General features: G+C 46.3%; 1 protein-coding gene across 8 annotated transcripts in view; it reads left to right on the forward strand.

The window, feature by feature from the left end:
* Positions 1-15,676, forward strand: part of Ttc23 (tetratricopeptide repeat domain 23) — a 91,096-nt gene that overhangs the window by 14,949 nt on the left and 60,471 nt on the right. For all 8 annotated transcript variants that reach the window (XM_051148709.1, XM_051148710.1, XM_051148708.1 and 5 more), the window contains exons 2-5: positions 2,226-2,425; positions 7,750-7,873; positions 10,556-10,706; positions 10,909-11,034. In XM_051148709.1, the coding sequence (XP_051004666.1) occupies positions 2,246-2,425; positions 7,750-7,873; positions 10,556-10,706; positions 10,909-11,034 (581 nt within the window). In that variant the 5' untranslated portion in view covers positions 2,226-2,245. The remainder of the gene's footprint in view (positions 1-2,225; positions 2,426-7,749; positions 7,874-10,555; positions 10,707-10,908; positions 11,035-15,676) is intronic.

The raw sequence follows: 15,676 nt of genomic DNA on the forward strand, positions 1-15,676 counted from the left end.
CAGCCTGGTCTACAAAGTGAGTCTAGGACAGCCAACACAGAGATACCCTGTCTCGAAAAGAAAAAAAAAAAAAAAAAAAAAAAGATTAGTTTACCTGTAAGTCTATAGGGCATTTTCTTAGTGATTGATATGAGAGGTCCAACTGACTGTGGGCGGGGCCGCCCCTGGGAATGTGGTTCTGGGTTGTGTGAGAAAGCAGGCTGAGCAAGCGATGGAGAGCAAGCCAGTCAGCGGCGTTCCTCCAAGGTCTCCGCTTCAGTTCCTGTCTCCAGGGTCCTGCCCGGACTTTCCTCCGTGGTGGACTGTGATGTAGAAGTGTAAGCCAAATAAACCCTTTCCTTCTCAAGTTGCTTTTGGTCATGGTGTTTATTATAGGCAGCACTGCAAACTGATACAGGATCTCATGTACCAGAGGATAGCCTTGAACTCATTTTGTAGCCGAGCATGACGTTTACTCCTTATCCTCCATCTTCCACCTCCCAAATGCTGGGATTACAGGCACGAACCATCACACTTGAACTATTTTATTTTGGGTACCTAGTGTTTCTTTTCTCCTGACTACTTTTAAGATGTTTCTTTTTCACAGCTTTGGGTTATGATGTGTCTCCATGCGTGTTCTTTGTGTTTCTGTGTTTAATACTCACTGGGCATCCTGGATCTTTGGCTTTGTAATTTTCCCAATTTGGAAAAAGTTTGGCCATGAGTTGTTCACACCCCCTCCCCCCACTTGCCTTTTTAGAGACCTATTATGTACATGTGGAGCAAGTCACTTTTGCCTCACAGCTCAATCACAGAGTCTTCCTTTCCAACAGTTTCTGTTGCCCTGTCTGCACATCGACTCTTCTACAGTGTTTAATGTGTTACCCATATAGAATCCTATGTAGAATATCTTTCTCTCAAATACTACATATCTCCAAATGCAATTTCAGTCTTTTGAAAAAAATTCAATTATAAAAGCTGATTTGGGGGGGTGGAGAGATGGGCTCAGAGGTTAAGAACACTGACTGCTCTCCCAGAGGTCCTGAGTTCAATTCCCATCAACTACACGGTGACTCACAACCATCTATAAGGTGATCTGATGCCCTGTTCTGGCCTGCAGGTGTATATGCAGGCAGAGCACTGTGTACATAATAATAAATAAATAAATAAATAAAAGCTGATTTTGTGTCTTTTTTGTTAATTCAATGCCTACACTAATTTGGGGTCGATTTTAGTTCAGTGTTCTCATCAAGAGCCTTTATTTCCTGAATCTCACATTATTTGTCAGGTAGGTCTAAGCATTGTTTAGTTTGGGAAATATTATTCCCTGTTACTGAGAGGGAGCTTTCTAAGTACTTTCCCCAGTACCCCATTTTCTTGTTTAGTTTCTAAGAACAGACAATGCCAGCCAGCATGGGTACTAGGCGCATTCCTCTTAATGCTGCAGAAAGATCTTTCTTACTCACTGGCTGGCAGCTCTCCCATATCTGAGAGGGCACCTCTGCTAATCTCAGCCCATCTCCCTGTGCAGCATCCTCCTTCTCAGTAACCTGTCCTGTACACTCTAGCCACATTGCTCTCCCCGGCTCTCAGTTCTATTCCAACTCAGAGTCCACCTGTGACTTCTTGGTCCCTTCTTCCCTGCCCCGTGTCCTAGAAACACTCAAAGTAAAAGATGGAGGCAATTGGGTATGTGTGTGTTAGATTGTTTATTTTTTCCATCTCTTAGGAATCAGTGTCTTATTGCCAGGATCCTGCCTTTTAGACTTTTGGGGTGGGGGTTGGGCTTTTTGTAATTATTCTGTTCTGTTTTGTTGCATTTTGTTTTGTTGTTGTTGTTGTTGTTATTTTAGGCAATAGGATAAATTGCTCTATTTTGCCCAGATTGAAAGAGTAACAACAGTCATTTCCTTTCTGCTTCAGGGTCAGTTGGAGTTCAGTGACTTCAGTACGTTCTCATTTCACTATAGCGTCATTGGGAGTTATTTGGCACCACGTAATTTCTTTTGGAGTAGATATGCTTCGTTTAGCTAGCACTGGAAATAAGCCTGGAACTTGAAAAAGTACTCAGCACCAGCCACATGCCCTTTTGAGATAAGATGTTTTAATCTTAGAGACACCATAGGCGTGATGTTGGCATTTTTCTAGACGTTGACCTAGAGTCTGGAGAAAAAAATGTAAATGATTTTTTAAAAGTGACTCTGAAAGTGACCATTTAATGCATTTCTTTTTCATTCGACAATTAGAGGACAATGTGTATGAGAATATGCAAGAGTCACAGGAGACCCACATGTCCAACCACCTTGACGAAGTCATTGCTGCTGTCAACGTCACTTCTAAAAAGAGGATCCCGAACAAGCTGCTCCAGACAGCGCTGTTCCAGCCCCCTCGAGAGAAACTCCACCTGTGTGAAGAGAAAGCAAAGTGGTACTCCAGCAGCCATGAGGTAAGGCGCCTCGAGGCCACACGCCTGCTCTCTGGAGCTGAGCTATCATCCCAGGCAAGAGAAGGTAGATGAGACTACATTTCCAACTCAGGCCTGAGATTCAAAAAGTCCTTAAGGGGCTGGAGAGATGGCTCAGTGGTTAAGAGCACTGCCTGCTCTTCCAAAGGATCCAGGTTCAACTTCCAGCACCCACATGGCAGCTCACAACTGTCTGTAACTCCAGGATCTGACAACCCTCACACCAAAATACATAAAATTACAATTAAATTTTAAAAATATTAAAAAAAAAAAGTCCTTAAGAGAGAGCCTGCCTTCTAGCATGAGCATGGGCCCTCCCACTAAGCCCAGTGGTTGCCATGCCAACAGCAATTGTCTTTTGAGTATGATGGTTAGCCTTCATTGTCAACATGACTGGATTCAGAATCATTAGAAGACTGGAGGGTTATACCTGAGTGTGTCTGGGAGGACATTTCCAGTGAGAAATAACTGGCATTTAAAGACTACACTGACCTGCCGGTGCCAACCGGCCAGTACCTGGATATGGGGCATGAGGATTAAGAAATAAAATAGATGTAGGGAAAAGATATAGCAAAAGAGATAAGAAAAAAGAAAAAAAAAAAAAAAAAAAGACTGGGAGGGCTAATAGTAAATACTGTAGCCTTGAGTTTATTTCTCTCAGATCTTTTATACAGTATTCACCCATGTGAACCAGAAGATTCTTGGAACAGAAACAAAAGCTACCAATTACTTTAGTTTATCTATATGCTTAGACTTCTTTCATCTCAAGGCCAAAGAAGCACATCAAGATCCACATCCTGACCTGGAATTAATAATACACTTTCTTAACCAGCACAAGTATCTTGCCAAGTCCTCAAGGCTGTGTGAGAGTTTGCAAGCCAAGGTCGGAAGTTCTCTGGCCTGCTTCTTTTAAGCACTCCAAAAAATGGCTCCCGGCACTGACTGTGTACCTGTGGTACATCTTCATGGGGAACGCTCTACTGAAATAAAAAAAGAGAGGGGAAGAACCCTGCTGAGGACCAGCGTTTCCCTTAGCTTCCCAACTGCTGAGACATAGCTTCCCTGCTCCGCCACACTCTCCTGTCATGACAGACTGAGCCCTCAGAAACCCTGAGCAAAGCTAACCTCTCCTTTAAGTTGTCTCTGTTGGGTATTTTGGTCAGAGTGACAAAAAGTTAAAGACTATATTGAGTCAGCACATGCCAGACAGACTTGCAGTGGATTATAGCACATGCCACACGAGACCTTTGCTTGAGCACAGCTCTTCATTAGAATGCTCTTACTTGTCTTGATCCCCGCATCTTCTTTCCCATCCCCCTCATAAACTTAACTCAGCCACTCATTGGTTGTCGCATGCCAGGCCCTCTTTGTCCTTTCATTAATTTCACAAATGTCTACTGTATGCCTAACATTTTCCTAGTGTTGTGCCATGCCAGAGGCACATGAAGGGAAAACCACAGCCTCTGTCTTAGGGGGACTTATGGTTGGATTGGGATGACAGGAGGACAGTCAAATAATGGCAGCCACTGTGAGGTCTGTGGCAGGTTCATTCAGGGAGGAAGGACAGCAACTAAAGCTCGGTTCCTGGGATGAGAGTTCAAGCTGCACTAGGAACAGGGCCAAGGAGTCATCCAGATGAGGAAGAAGACAGAAGCTTCCGGAACAGAAGTGGTGGATGGATAAGTGGCAAGGACCTGAAGGAGCACAGTCTCTGCTGAACCAGAAGGAACACTGGAGCAAAGGCTTTGGTGACACGGAGTGAGAAGTGAGCTGCACTGGGTACAGAAGCTGAGCCCTGCCATGCACTCACTGTTCAGAGAGAGTCTTGGCCTTCTCTTGAAGGCACTGGAGGGCTTCTTAGTACTGTGAGAAGGAAAAGGCCACGGGCAGGTTTGAATCAGAAGAATGCTCACTCCCGTGGCTATTCATTGCCTGGATGAGAAATGAATAAAAGTAGAAGTGGACAGGCTAGGGGGATGTTTGCAGCAATCTTGGAAAGGAACTGTGAAGGATTGAGCTCGGTAAGGTGGAGGCAGTAGAGATGCTGGGCTCCTCTGAAGGAAATATAGAAACGTAGGCTGGTGGAACCGACTTAGGGAAGGAGCATAGGAGAGAGAGATTTGGGTGAGATGAAGGGATGTGTAGACTCTGACTTAGATTCTATCTGCCTGGGTGTCTGGGGCCATAGCTCTGCCCTTCATGACGGCTGTGAGTGAGCCTGTGTTCACTCGTTGTGCACCTGATCTCTATTCTGTGCCTGTTGTGTGTCAGTGTGGTGGGGGGTAAGTTCCGGGCCAGCTCCTCAACCAGGCCTTAACAGGACAATTAACACACCATGTACATAGGCATGTGTAAAGCATGAACTGCCCTCCTTCCTTGGTTCTGTGGTTCCAGGAAGGCTGCCTAGGATTTGACACCAGATGGGATGGAGCTAAACGGTGACAGGTTGTAGATAAGCCAGAACCGTTGACTGTGACCTGTGTTAAGGGGAAGAATAGAGTGGGACTATCTAGGGTAGGAAGGGTGTCAGGAGGGTGTGGCCAGTGAACTGAGGACTGGCGGGAAAGAAGAAGCTAGGTGGAGGAACTGAGTCCCAGGGAGAGGAGACAGCACATGGAAAGCCTCAGGGTAGGCTTGGGTGTGCCATGGCTGTAGTGAAGAGAGAGAGCCATGGCTGAGATGACACACGAGAAGCAATCACGTCAGTTAGGACCACCAACAAGCCCTTAACATTTCATTGGGGTCCACCTGGCATAACTTGCTTTGAAAAACACCCATTTCTATGTAACTTTTAATATTAAAATAAGTTCAGACTTACAGAAAAATTATGACTCATCAGTTGTTAGTATTTGTTTTATAAATTTATTCATCTGTTTATTGTGCCACTGAGGCACATCCCAGTGTTTTCACTTAGATCTCTTGTTTCATTCCATCTCACTCTTTCTTTCCGCTCACTATCATTATTTTTCTCAGATATGAGAAAAGAAGAGAAGAGAAGAGAAGAGGTTATAGATATTATAAACTATATATAAAATATTATATGTAATATATAACTACATATTACATATAAAACATGAAACCAATAGTTGTGTAATAATGTCACAGAATATGTTTTAAAAAAAACCAGATTCGTGGATAGGTATGAGCCCACACTGAGTAGATACTCTGCAGACTCTTTCCGTGCCCTGCAGGCTCCTAGCCATCTTTGTCTTTCCTGCTCTTGATATTTTGAACCATATATTCCAACTGTGTTGTAGAATATGTTTTCCCTTGAGTCTGTATTGTGTTTCCCACGGGCAGGCCTTCACATCTTAGGGCAATCAAGGTAATTCCCCATAGACATGCCCATAGGCCACACTTCTAGGCGAATCTGTCTTCTGTCAGGTCAGCAATCAGCACTAACCATCAGCATTGCTGGCAGCTGGCCCTTGCCAAGTGGTCTCTCCATGGAGCTACCTAGGCTTGCTTACAGCCTAGTGTTTGGTCCGGGTTAGTTTGCTAAGGCTGTCATAACTAAATGCCACAGGCTGAGGGACTTAAACAGCAGGGTGTTTCCCTGCAGTTAGAAGTCCAAGCCTGGCTTTATTCTGGGGCCTCTTTCCTTGGCTTGTTGATGGCTGTGCTCTTTGTGTCCGCACATGGTCATTGTGCACTAGGAGGCCTGGGTCTCTTCCTCTTCTGAAAGTCATGTTGGACTAGGGCTTGTTCTGGAGGCCTCATTTTATCTTATGATTTATTTTTTAATATTTGTGTGTGTGTCCCTGGAGAGCAGAAGAGGGCACCGAATTTCCTGGAGCTGTAGTTATGGCGGCTGTGAGCCTCTCAACTTGAGTGGCCTGTCAACCACATATTTCAGCCCCTGTGTAAGAGCAGAAAGCACTTTCAACCACAGAGCCATCTCCCTAACTCCAAGGACCTCATTTTAACTTAGTTCGAGTCATGGCGTACACTTTTAATCCCAGCACTCAGACAGAGGCAGACAGATCTCTGTAAGTTCGAGGCCAGCCTGGTCTACAGAGCCAGATCCAGGACAGCCAAGGCTACGCAGAGAAACCCTGTCTTGAAAACAAATCTGTTCAGGTCCTAAGAGTGACATCAGGAAGAAACAAAGTGGAAACTACTAACTCCTGAAGGTGTGGGCCTGGAATCTGGCATCACCTTAATTCCTCCAGGACTGGTTGGCCAGGCAGTCATAAAGCACAGGTTCACAGAGAAGGAAGTGTAAGCCCCATCTCCACCAAAAGACTTGAGACAAATTTTAGAGCTTTGCTTGACAGCGTCTAGGCTTGCTTTGGATGTCTTGCTGCCCTCATGGAGCTGGTGCTGGGGAACCACGGCTCCCTCTTTGTCCTGATCCTGACTACAAATGTGCTCCTCACTACTTGCGGCCAGCCTGGGCTACATACCCAGGTGAAAGGGCAGCTTGAGAATGAATCCCAGTCTCCAGAGAAGAAACAAAACAAAGGTTCTTTGTCCTCTGGCTTCCTGCCTGTCAGGCTTACTGGCATTCTCTTTGCTAATATTGTATGAGACTGTGCTACTTCTTTATTTCTGTGGCAAAAGCAACCTAAAGGGATGAGAGTTTGGGGGTCACAACTTGAGAGCGCACACCATCATGGCCACAGGAGCATAGAGCAGTTGATCCTGTTGCGTCCAGTCAGGAAGAAAAGAGAAATGAGAGGTGAATGCTGGCGTTGCGCTTGCAGTATCCTTTGGGTTCAGTCTAGAACCACAGCCCATGGGAAGGTGCTGCCTGAGTTCAGAGTGCATCTTCACACCCAAGTTCAGCGTCTCTGGAAACTCCCCCACTAAGACGTTCCCAGAGGTGTGCCTCCTGGGTGGTTCTAGACCCTGCCAAAGTGACAGAATTAATGACCCCAGCTGCAAAGGAGTTCCAAGTAGAGAGCTAAAGTGTGTTGTTTGACAACTGTTACTGCTTTCCTGCTTGCTGCAGCTGGGCCTGCAGGAGCTGTTCACTGAAGGTTAGCTGGAAACCCTAGGAGGAGATTGAATGTATGTTCTAACCTGACTAATTTTTCTTGATCCCACATTTTCCGCCATTAAACTGTCTTTACTTCTCAAATGAATTATTGTTCACTTCATCCAGCCAGAGGAACACTCTACCACCCCCTCCACTACCCTCCCTACCCCGACAGATCGTTTGATTCTCTGACCCACCCCAAGTTACTCATCCCGAAGTGACCACTCAGTAAATACTTCCTAGGTGGATTTACATACAAGTAGGGCCTTGTGACTCTTAGGTTCTACGCTGCCTACCTGGTAAACTTGTTTCCTTTTTTCGACAGTACAAACAGGCCATCCAGGAGCTTGTGCGCTGTGTGGCATTAACGAGAATTTGCTATGGCGACTCTCATTGGAAACTAGCAGAGGCTTATGTTAATCTGTCTCAAGGCTATCTCCAGCTGAAAGGTGAGCTTCTCAGGCCACTGGCTGCCGGCTTCCTGCTCTCCCTCTTCCCCCAGTTGATTGACACCAGAGGGGCCAGGTTTTCGTGGCTCTCCTTCCTAAGTACTAGAAAGCGATTTCTTTTTGGAAACAATCAAAAGTTCTATAACATATAGGTGCCAACAGGAAGAAAGGAAGAGTGTGAGGTGGGTTTTTTTATGCTCTTATTAGAGTTCTTACAGGGTTAATTTATTGGATCAAAAGGTGTAGGAAAGAAGCCAAGGCATGGACTGGAGGCTTAGGGTGGATCCATTTATAGTTTTTGTTTGTTTGTTTGTGTGTGTGTGTGTGTGTGTGTGTGTGTGTGTATGAGAGAGAGAGAGAGACAGAGAGAGACAGAGAGACAGAGACAGAGACAGAGTCACATTTTAAAAAATGTATTCATCTTTATTTTGTGTGCGTTGGTGTTTTGCCTGTATGTCTGTTTGTGTGAAGGTGTCAGATCTTGGAGTTACAGACAGTTGTGAGCTGCTATATGGGTCCTGGGATTTGAACCCTGGCCCTCTGGAAGAGTAGTTGGTGCCCCCAACTGCTGAGCCATCTCTCCAGCCCCTAGAGTCACTCTTGAGTGCAAGTAGCCAGTATCAAAGGCTAACCCATGCTGGCTGTAGTTTGTACAACTTAAAAATCCAAGGTGAAACTTGCTTTAGACAGACATGGCTGGTGTTCCAACTATGTGGCCTGGCTTCTGCCTTTCTCTTTTGACATCATTTGGTTCTATTTGTGTTGGCATTAGCTCGATTTTATCCTAAGCTTTGTCCATAAGACTACCAGCAACTTTAGGTTTCCTTGCTAAATATGGCCAAGAGAAAAAGACTATCCCACCACCAAAACATCCCAGGATCTTGGAGGCACTGCATTCAGACCACACAGAAGTGAAGGTATCCCTGGCTTTTGGTTCTCCTGTGTACTGGGAAATATGCTGATGTTGACCAACTTAGGATGTACAGGTAGGGATGGATGCAGGAAGGTTAAAAAAAAAAATCCAACACCATGATGTGCTTGACTTGTCCTTGCTGACTCTGCTGACTCACACAATCTGTACCCTAGCACCCCTCTACACTCAGTCACCAGCTGAAGGACAGTGGTAGCATGGTGGTGACATAGCTATCCCAGGGTCCAGTGAGTGGCATTACAACCGGCATGCACAAGACCAGACCATTCCTACCTGTTAGTCAAAGGCCATCTGAGCCTGGGGGGATGGGTGAGGGGTTGTAACAGCTCACAGCAAAGTCGCATTGCTGGTATGTTGCCGATCCGAGGCTCCAAGCCAGGGATGGAATGCTAGTAGCAGTGTCCTGCCGTCTGGGGTCTCAAGTCCTACCTTCCTTCGGCAGCCCACTCTCTTCTGCGTGGAGCTTCCTCTCTCAATTTAAAGTCAAAGCAGTGTTCACTATTCAGAAGGTCTCACTGAGGGTCAGCCACCATGCTAGCTGCCATGCAAACCCTATTCAGACTTCACACGTGCCTGTGAAGGAGGCCACTCTTAGTAACGCCTTCACAGTCAAGGTAGCTGAGGCCAGTTCCTTAGTGAGTGATGGAACAGACGAGTCATGCTGGGCACTTACTTCACAGCCAGTGTTCTTGAAACTGAACCTGTGCTGTCTCCAGTAGATTAAGTTCAAGTTCAAAGGCAGGGAGGCCATAACTGGAAACCTAGTCCATCTCTATAGGTGGCTCATCTAGACAGCTAACACTAATAAATTTCTGACAGCTTGGTCACACAGAATTCTGTGAGAGTTCCCACACAAGAAGCACACGCTTGCTTCTCTCCATTACAAAGTCTATTATTATTTCTGTTTTATAGATACAGGAATGGAATTAACTTCGTATTTTGACAGTTTTTGCGGAGAACTGAGATACGATTAAATGGAATTCACAACCTAGGGCTGGAGACGTGTGCACACGAGTGGAAGACGGTGTGAGCGTCGGGGCAGAGGGTGGTAGTGTGTGAGGAGGGTGCAAAGCATAGACCTCCTAGCTGGTGTTTCTCAGTGTCACCCCGCCCACAGATTACCCAACCCCTAGAAGAACGCCGGAGCACACGGGGAAACGCGTTCTCAGTAATAACGATTATTACTCTGTCTCACGCTAGTCTGCTGCTGTACAGGAATAGGAGATGATACCACAGCAACCCATTACCCCCTCGGGGCTTTGCTTATGGAAGCATTCATAGAGACTTGATTTATGGTACGCTGAAGGAACTCTAACGTTATGAGTGTAAATGGGTGAGCAGGCGATTCAGAGTTCCTAGTATTCCATTTTGAGCGCTGTCGCTCAGCCAGATTACAACGCGTCCGTGTCTTACTTCCTACCCAGAATGCTTTAGTCTTTGCATTCCATTTGTGTTTTGATAATTATTTATATTTTACATCTGATACTGGTGATGCTTCAAAGCTGTTCAGTTCCAGCTCGTTCTGCTTATTTTACTTTGAAAAAGGCCATTTGGAGAACTGTTTTCCAGCTTGAATACTTGTTATAAAACAATTCCCTGGTTGTTATACTATTTCCTACTTCTCAGCTCTACGTCTATGTGCTCCTTGGGCAGCATGTGGCCACCTTGCCAGGCTTCCTGGCCGAAGAGACTCATGTTCCTGTCCAGCTGCAATTAAAGAGAAGCTGACACTTCTTTTTCTCTGTCCATAGGGTTGTCACTGCAAGCAAGGCAACATGCAGAAAAAGCCAAAGAGATCCTGGCTAACTCCATTGAGAGTCCCTATCATGACAATACAGATTTCTTCAAGTGTTCCATAGAGCTTTTCTATACCATGGGGAAAGCGCTGCTTGACCTTCAGAAGTATCCTTTCCTCCCCAAGTGAAAGCACTCCTGCTGCAATCCCTACAGACAGTGCTCAAAGCCAAACAGGAAGTTGCTGGGTGACTCAGGGGTCAGGGGTTGGGGTAGGGGCACAATGGCAAGTATCAGATGAGCCAAGAAAGTCCAGATGTGGGTGCCCAGATTCTAGAACTAGGCAAGAGTTTTCCTGAATGTATTTCAGGTTCAAAGAAGCCTCAGAGAACCTGGTGAAAGCAGAGAGACTTTCTAAGGAGATGCTGCAGTGTGGAAACATGATAAAGGAAGAGTGGCTGGAAATCCAAGCTCGGATCAAGTTGTCCTTCGCACAGTAAGTTTCCAATTTAGAACTTGTATGCATGGTGACTGGGGCCTCTTAAACTGTGTCCATGGCTTTCCCAAGGCCATTGTACAGTAAGGAGGAGCAACACTGTCACATCAGAGGAGCCCCAACCAAGACAAACACCAGTGCCACTTGTCACTTGATGTGGAGTACACTCATATCCCCAGCTCCCACCCCCTACCACATGGTCGCAGAGATCCTCCGGTCACTCCTCTCACTTACTTCTGCCTGCTCTGCCCACCCCTGCTGCCCCTTCATTCTTCCCCCTCCCCTCCCCTCCCCTCCTCTCCTCTCCCCTCCCCTCCCACAGCATTATTGCCAACCATCCCAGGAAGCTTCCCTGACGTAGAAGGAGAGTTTTTCTGCGGTTCCACCCCTGGGAGGGGACACTACAAGTTCACTGAGCACTGACCCATTGCTATGCACAGCTACACTGCCTCTTGCAGGACAAATGGCAGTCCTGTCCTACCCGCGGCCACAGCAATATTTGGCACTGTAACTCTTCCTAACTTGCTGCCCTGAGGGATGTACCATGCTGCCAGCTATTTTAAAATTCCATCTACTTCCCTTACTGAATTAGTTGAATGCCTCTGCAGTTGGGACTCTCCTGTTAAGTTCTTTCTTACTCTTCCCTTGGCATTCCCTGTGCTTTTCATACTAATAATTGAGATTTTCTTATATGTTATACATGTGAAGTATGTTGCATATATTTTCTTATATCCACTGCCCTTTATTATCTATGATGTTCTTCATAACATAGAAATTCTTCATTTTGCTAGAGTTCATTCATTCATTGTTTTCTTTTGATTTATATAAGCCTTGGGGTTTTGTTTAGAAAATATTTCTCACCCAAACATCAGAGGGTCTCCATAATTTCCCTCTACCTTATATCTTTCAAGATTAAAAGAAAAAAGTGTGTACACACACACACACACACACACACACACACACACATGGATTTGTGCAGTGCCTGAGAGGCCAGAAGTGGGAATCGGATCCCTGGCACTGGAGTTAAGGTGGTTGCTATCCACCTGATACGGATGCTGGGAATGAAGCTGGGGTCCTCTGCAGGAGCGGTGCCTGCTGTTAAACGGCAAAGCTCCCTTCCACCTCTACCTTATGTTTTTCTGTGAAACTGTCACTCATTGCATTCTTAGTATTTCACATCTAAGTTTAGAAACTTCTCTTTGGTCCAGAGTTTATCCAAGTTGAAGGGGTTTCTTCTGCGGGATGTATGTGCCTTCCCAAGCTGTTCCAGCATTGACTGATTTTCCAACTGGGGCATCAGGGGTGGAAGTGCATCTGCCCAAGTGCCCATGAGACTGGTGTGTATTCTTTTGTGAGCCACTCCACCCTTAACCCTTATGAAGGTTCCCAATCGCTCAGAAGAAACTGGGTTTTGTGTGTTTGATGACCTAATGAGTCTCAATATAATACAGATTATATTGGGTTTATTGGTTTCTAATATTCAAATGTACATCTTAATTTGGAGGAGGGTGGATCGAGATAGAGTTTCTCTGTGTAGCTTTGGCTGTCCTAGAACTCATTCTGTAGACCAGGCTGATCTCGAACTCAGAGATCTGCCAGCCTCTGCCTCCCGAGTAGTGGGATTAAAGGTGTACGCCACCACGTCAGACATACCTTAAGTTTTTGTCAAGTTGATATATTAGTATTTAAATGAATGCATTTAGACCCCCAAGTATAATCTGTGTCTGTCTACGTTGTGTGGTTTGCCCTTGTGATGTATGTTGTTTGCTGGAGGGGAGAAGACTCAGCGCGGCATTTCTCCTTACTAGTCCGTTCTTGCAGTCACGGTCTGCCTCTTTGTTTGTCTCTGTCCTGGCTTTGTTTGCGTTGCTGTGATGAAGATCCCTGACCACAAGCAACAAGGGAGTGCCTATCAGCTCATTACAGGTTACAGTCTGTTAGATGGAAGTCAAGGCAGAAACTGAAAACGTCACATCCACAGTCAAGAGCAGAGAGATGGTGATGTACCAGACGCCCAGAATACGCTGAATGAAGTGTTCAGTTTCACCAGTGGTCGGGGAAATGGTAGCCCAAATAGTAAGACAATGCATTCCACGGTCCCACTAAAAGGCCTAAACCTTAGTGCCAAGTGTTGGCAAGGATGCCCCTCCCTTGTAGCTGCTTGGATCTGTCTGATAGGACTCTTTAGAATACTGTTTGGCATCATCTCCTAAATCTGAACATCTTCATTCTCGTTGATCCAACAATGTCACTGTAGTATGCACTGATCAGCAATCTTTGCATGTTTGTTCACCAGAACATACATGCAAGCATGCTCCCAGCCTCCTTATTCAATAGCCAAGAACTAAGAGCAGCCCAGGTCTCCTCAAAAGGAGCCTACAAATCTGTCGTCTGTTCACAGACATAACATCATGTCTGACTCCTGCAAATGCAGTATTCAGTGAAAGAAGGCAGACCCCAAACATGCAAACCGTCTGGTTCCACTCACAGAACTGGAGAGGAGTGACTATTTGTGGTGACCGGGTGGGCTAACCCACTCGGAATCTCTTCCTCCCAGAAGCAGATGCTTTTCTTTCCCTCTGTGAAGGAGGCACACAGATCTGAGGCCCTGGCTCTGATAGCAGTTGCATCTGTTGAGACTTGACTAATGTGTCAGTTCTTAGTGTTGAGCACTGTTGCTACAAAACACTCAAGTGGCCTCTGCCAGAATCTGGCGCCACCTTAAAGAGTGCTTGCCAAATAGCAATACCAAACCTTGACAGCAGGTGGCGAGCTTTGTCCACATCTGTGTCAAATAACCCACAAGAATGTAAAGTTCCAGTTAAACGTTAAACTCTGCGGAGATGCTTTTGGGCATAATAGAGTTGTTTTCGGTGTTGCCAGGTCCTTCTGTTCTGATTCTTCTCTCTGACATTTTCCATAGAACTAGGAGGGTTAAAATGTGTGCTTTTCATTTAATCTCTTTACTTTGTGTTCTCATGGAAATACGACTGTTTTGTCCAAACAGACTTGTTTAGAAAGAAACAAGGCTTTGGTTTTGGACGTGTCTGTAATTACACTTGAACTGTGTGGCATTTTCTTTCATGAGTCTTGGAGATGGAAGGCCAGGGGAAGGTCTCAGGCAGCCTTTGGGTTTCTGTCTCTCTTAAAAGGACATCTTTTAGTGTGTCCTCTCCTCCTGCTTCTCCTTTTATGGTGCCCACCGGACTGGCCTGCCACAGATGGTTAGGGCTGCGGAGTGACTCATGCCCAGGCTTCCACTCCTGCAGGAGGCCCAGAGCGTCTTCCCTCCATGTCCTGTGCCCTCCTCTGTCACAATGTGTCGCTGAGCTGTTCCCATTGCAAAGCCACCAGCAAAGATGAGAAAACTTTCCCTCAGTGTTCAGCTTTGTGTTCTGTCCTGGGAACTTGCACATCGATCCCAGAGGTATCTAGTTATCTTTATATACAGGGGTGAATACTCACGCTCATGCACATGCGCACACATGCACACGTGCGCACGCGCACACACACACACACACACAGGCATGCATGCATGTTTTAAATAGCAAGGTGCCATTGCTGGTGGTGATATACTGATGGTCTGTTGCTGCTCCAGAGCATGTGATCTGTCCTCAGTTTTCTCTGTGACCCTGTGACATCACGTTTGGAGTCTTCCCCAGCTTTCCTCTTGAGCACAGCTGAACTAGCCCTGGAGTGAGCAAACACTTTTTTTCCCCCTCGAGCGTCAAGAGGCCCCCCTGCCAAGTGTTTCTAAGCAGCATGACATGGTGTGGTGAGCACTGTGGGCTGTGAGTCAGTGCTCGGGGTTCAAGTCAGGGTTCATTCAGACCCTCCACAGGCAGACTGTGGGCAAACCCCCTGCTTCCTGGGTGTGTCACTCTCCTCACTAGCCAGGAGCCCTCAGAGCATAGCTGTGAGGATTAACTGAGCACTGGATTGAAGCATCTGAGCACACGGTAGTCCTTCAGAAAGAGGAGAACAGGAAAAGGGAGAGGAGGAGAGAGGAAGAGAGCAGAGAAAGGATGGGAGAGTAAAAGCCGCATCATCTGCCAATTACTGATCACCTTCTGTGGCAGGCTCCACCCTCAGTCCTACTACAAGGTGGATACTCTTGTGTTAGGCTGGAAAACAGCATGGGGAAATAAGTAGTTGTCAAAGCTGCTTGAGTGCTTTCTCTCTCTCTCTCTCTCTCTCTCTCTCTCTCTCTGTCTCTCTGTCTCTCTCTGTGTGTGTGTGTGTGTGTGTGTGTGTGTGTGTGTGTCTGTCTCTCGCTCTCTGTCTCTCACTCTCTGTCTCTCTCCCTCTGTCTCTCTCTCTGTCTGTCTCTCTCCCCCCTCTCTCTCTGTCTCTCTGTCTCTGTCTCTCTGTCTCTGCTCCCTCCCTCCCTTTCTCTCCTTTCCCTCTTTCTTTCTTTCTCTCTCTTTTTTTTTTTTTTTGAGACAGGGTTTCACTATGTAGCTCTGGTTGTCCTGGAACTCACTATGTAGAGCAGTCTGGCCAGGAACTCCTGAGTTACAGGCGTGCAGCACCACTCCCAGCCTAGAGCCTGCCCTTTCCCATCAGTGCCCAGGCTGCTGAGCACAGTGCGAAGGCTTCCACTAACGCAGTGTTCACTAACTGCACAGCTTCACCATGTGTG

This window comes from Acomys russatus, chromosome 7 (assembly GCF_903995435.1).
Source record: "Acomys russatus chromosome 7, mAcoRus1.1, whole genome shotgun sequence".
Taxonomy (NCBI): domain Eukaryota; kingdom Metazoa; phylum Chordata; class Mammalia; order Rodentia; family Muridae; genus Acomys; species Acomys russatus.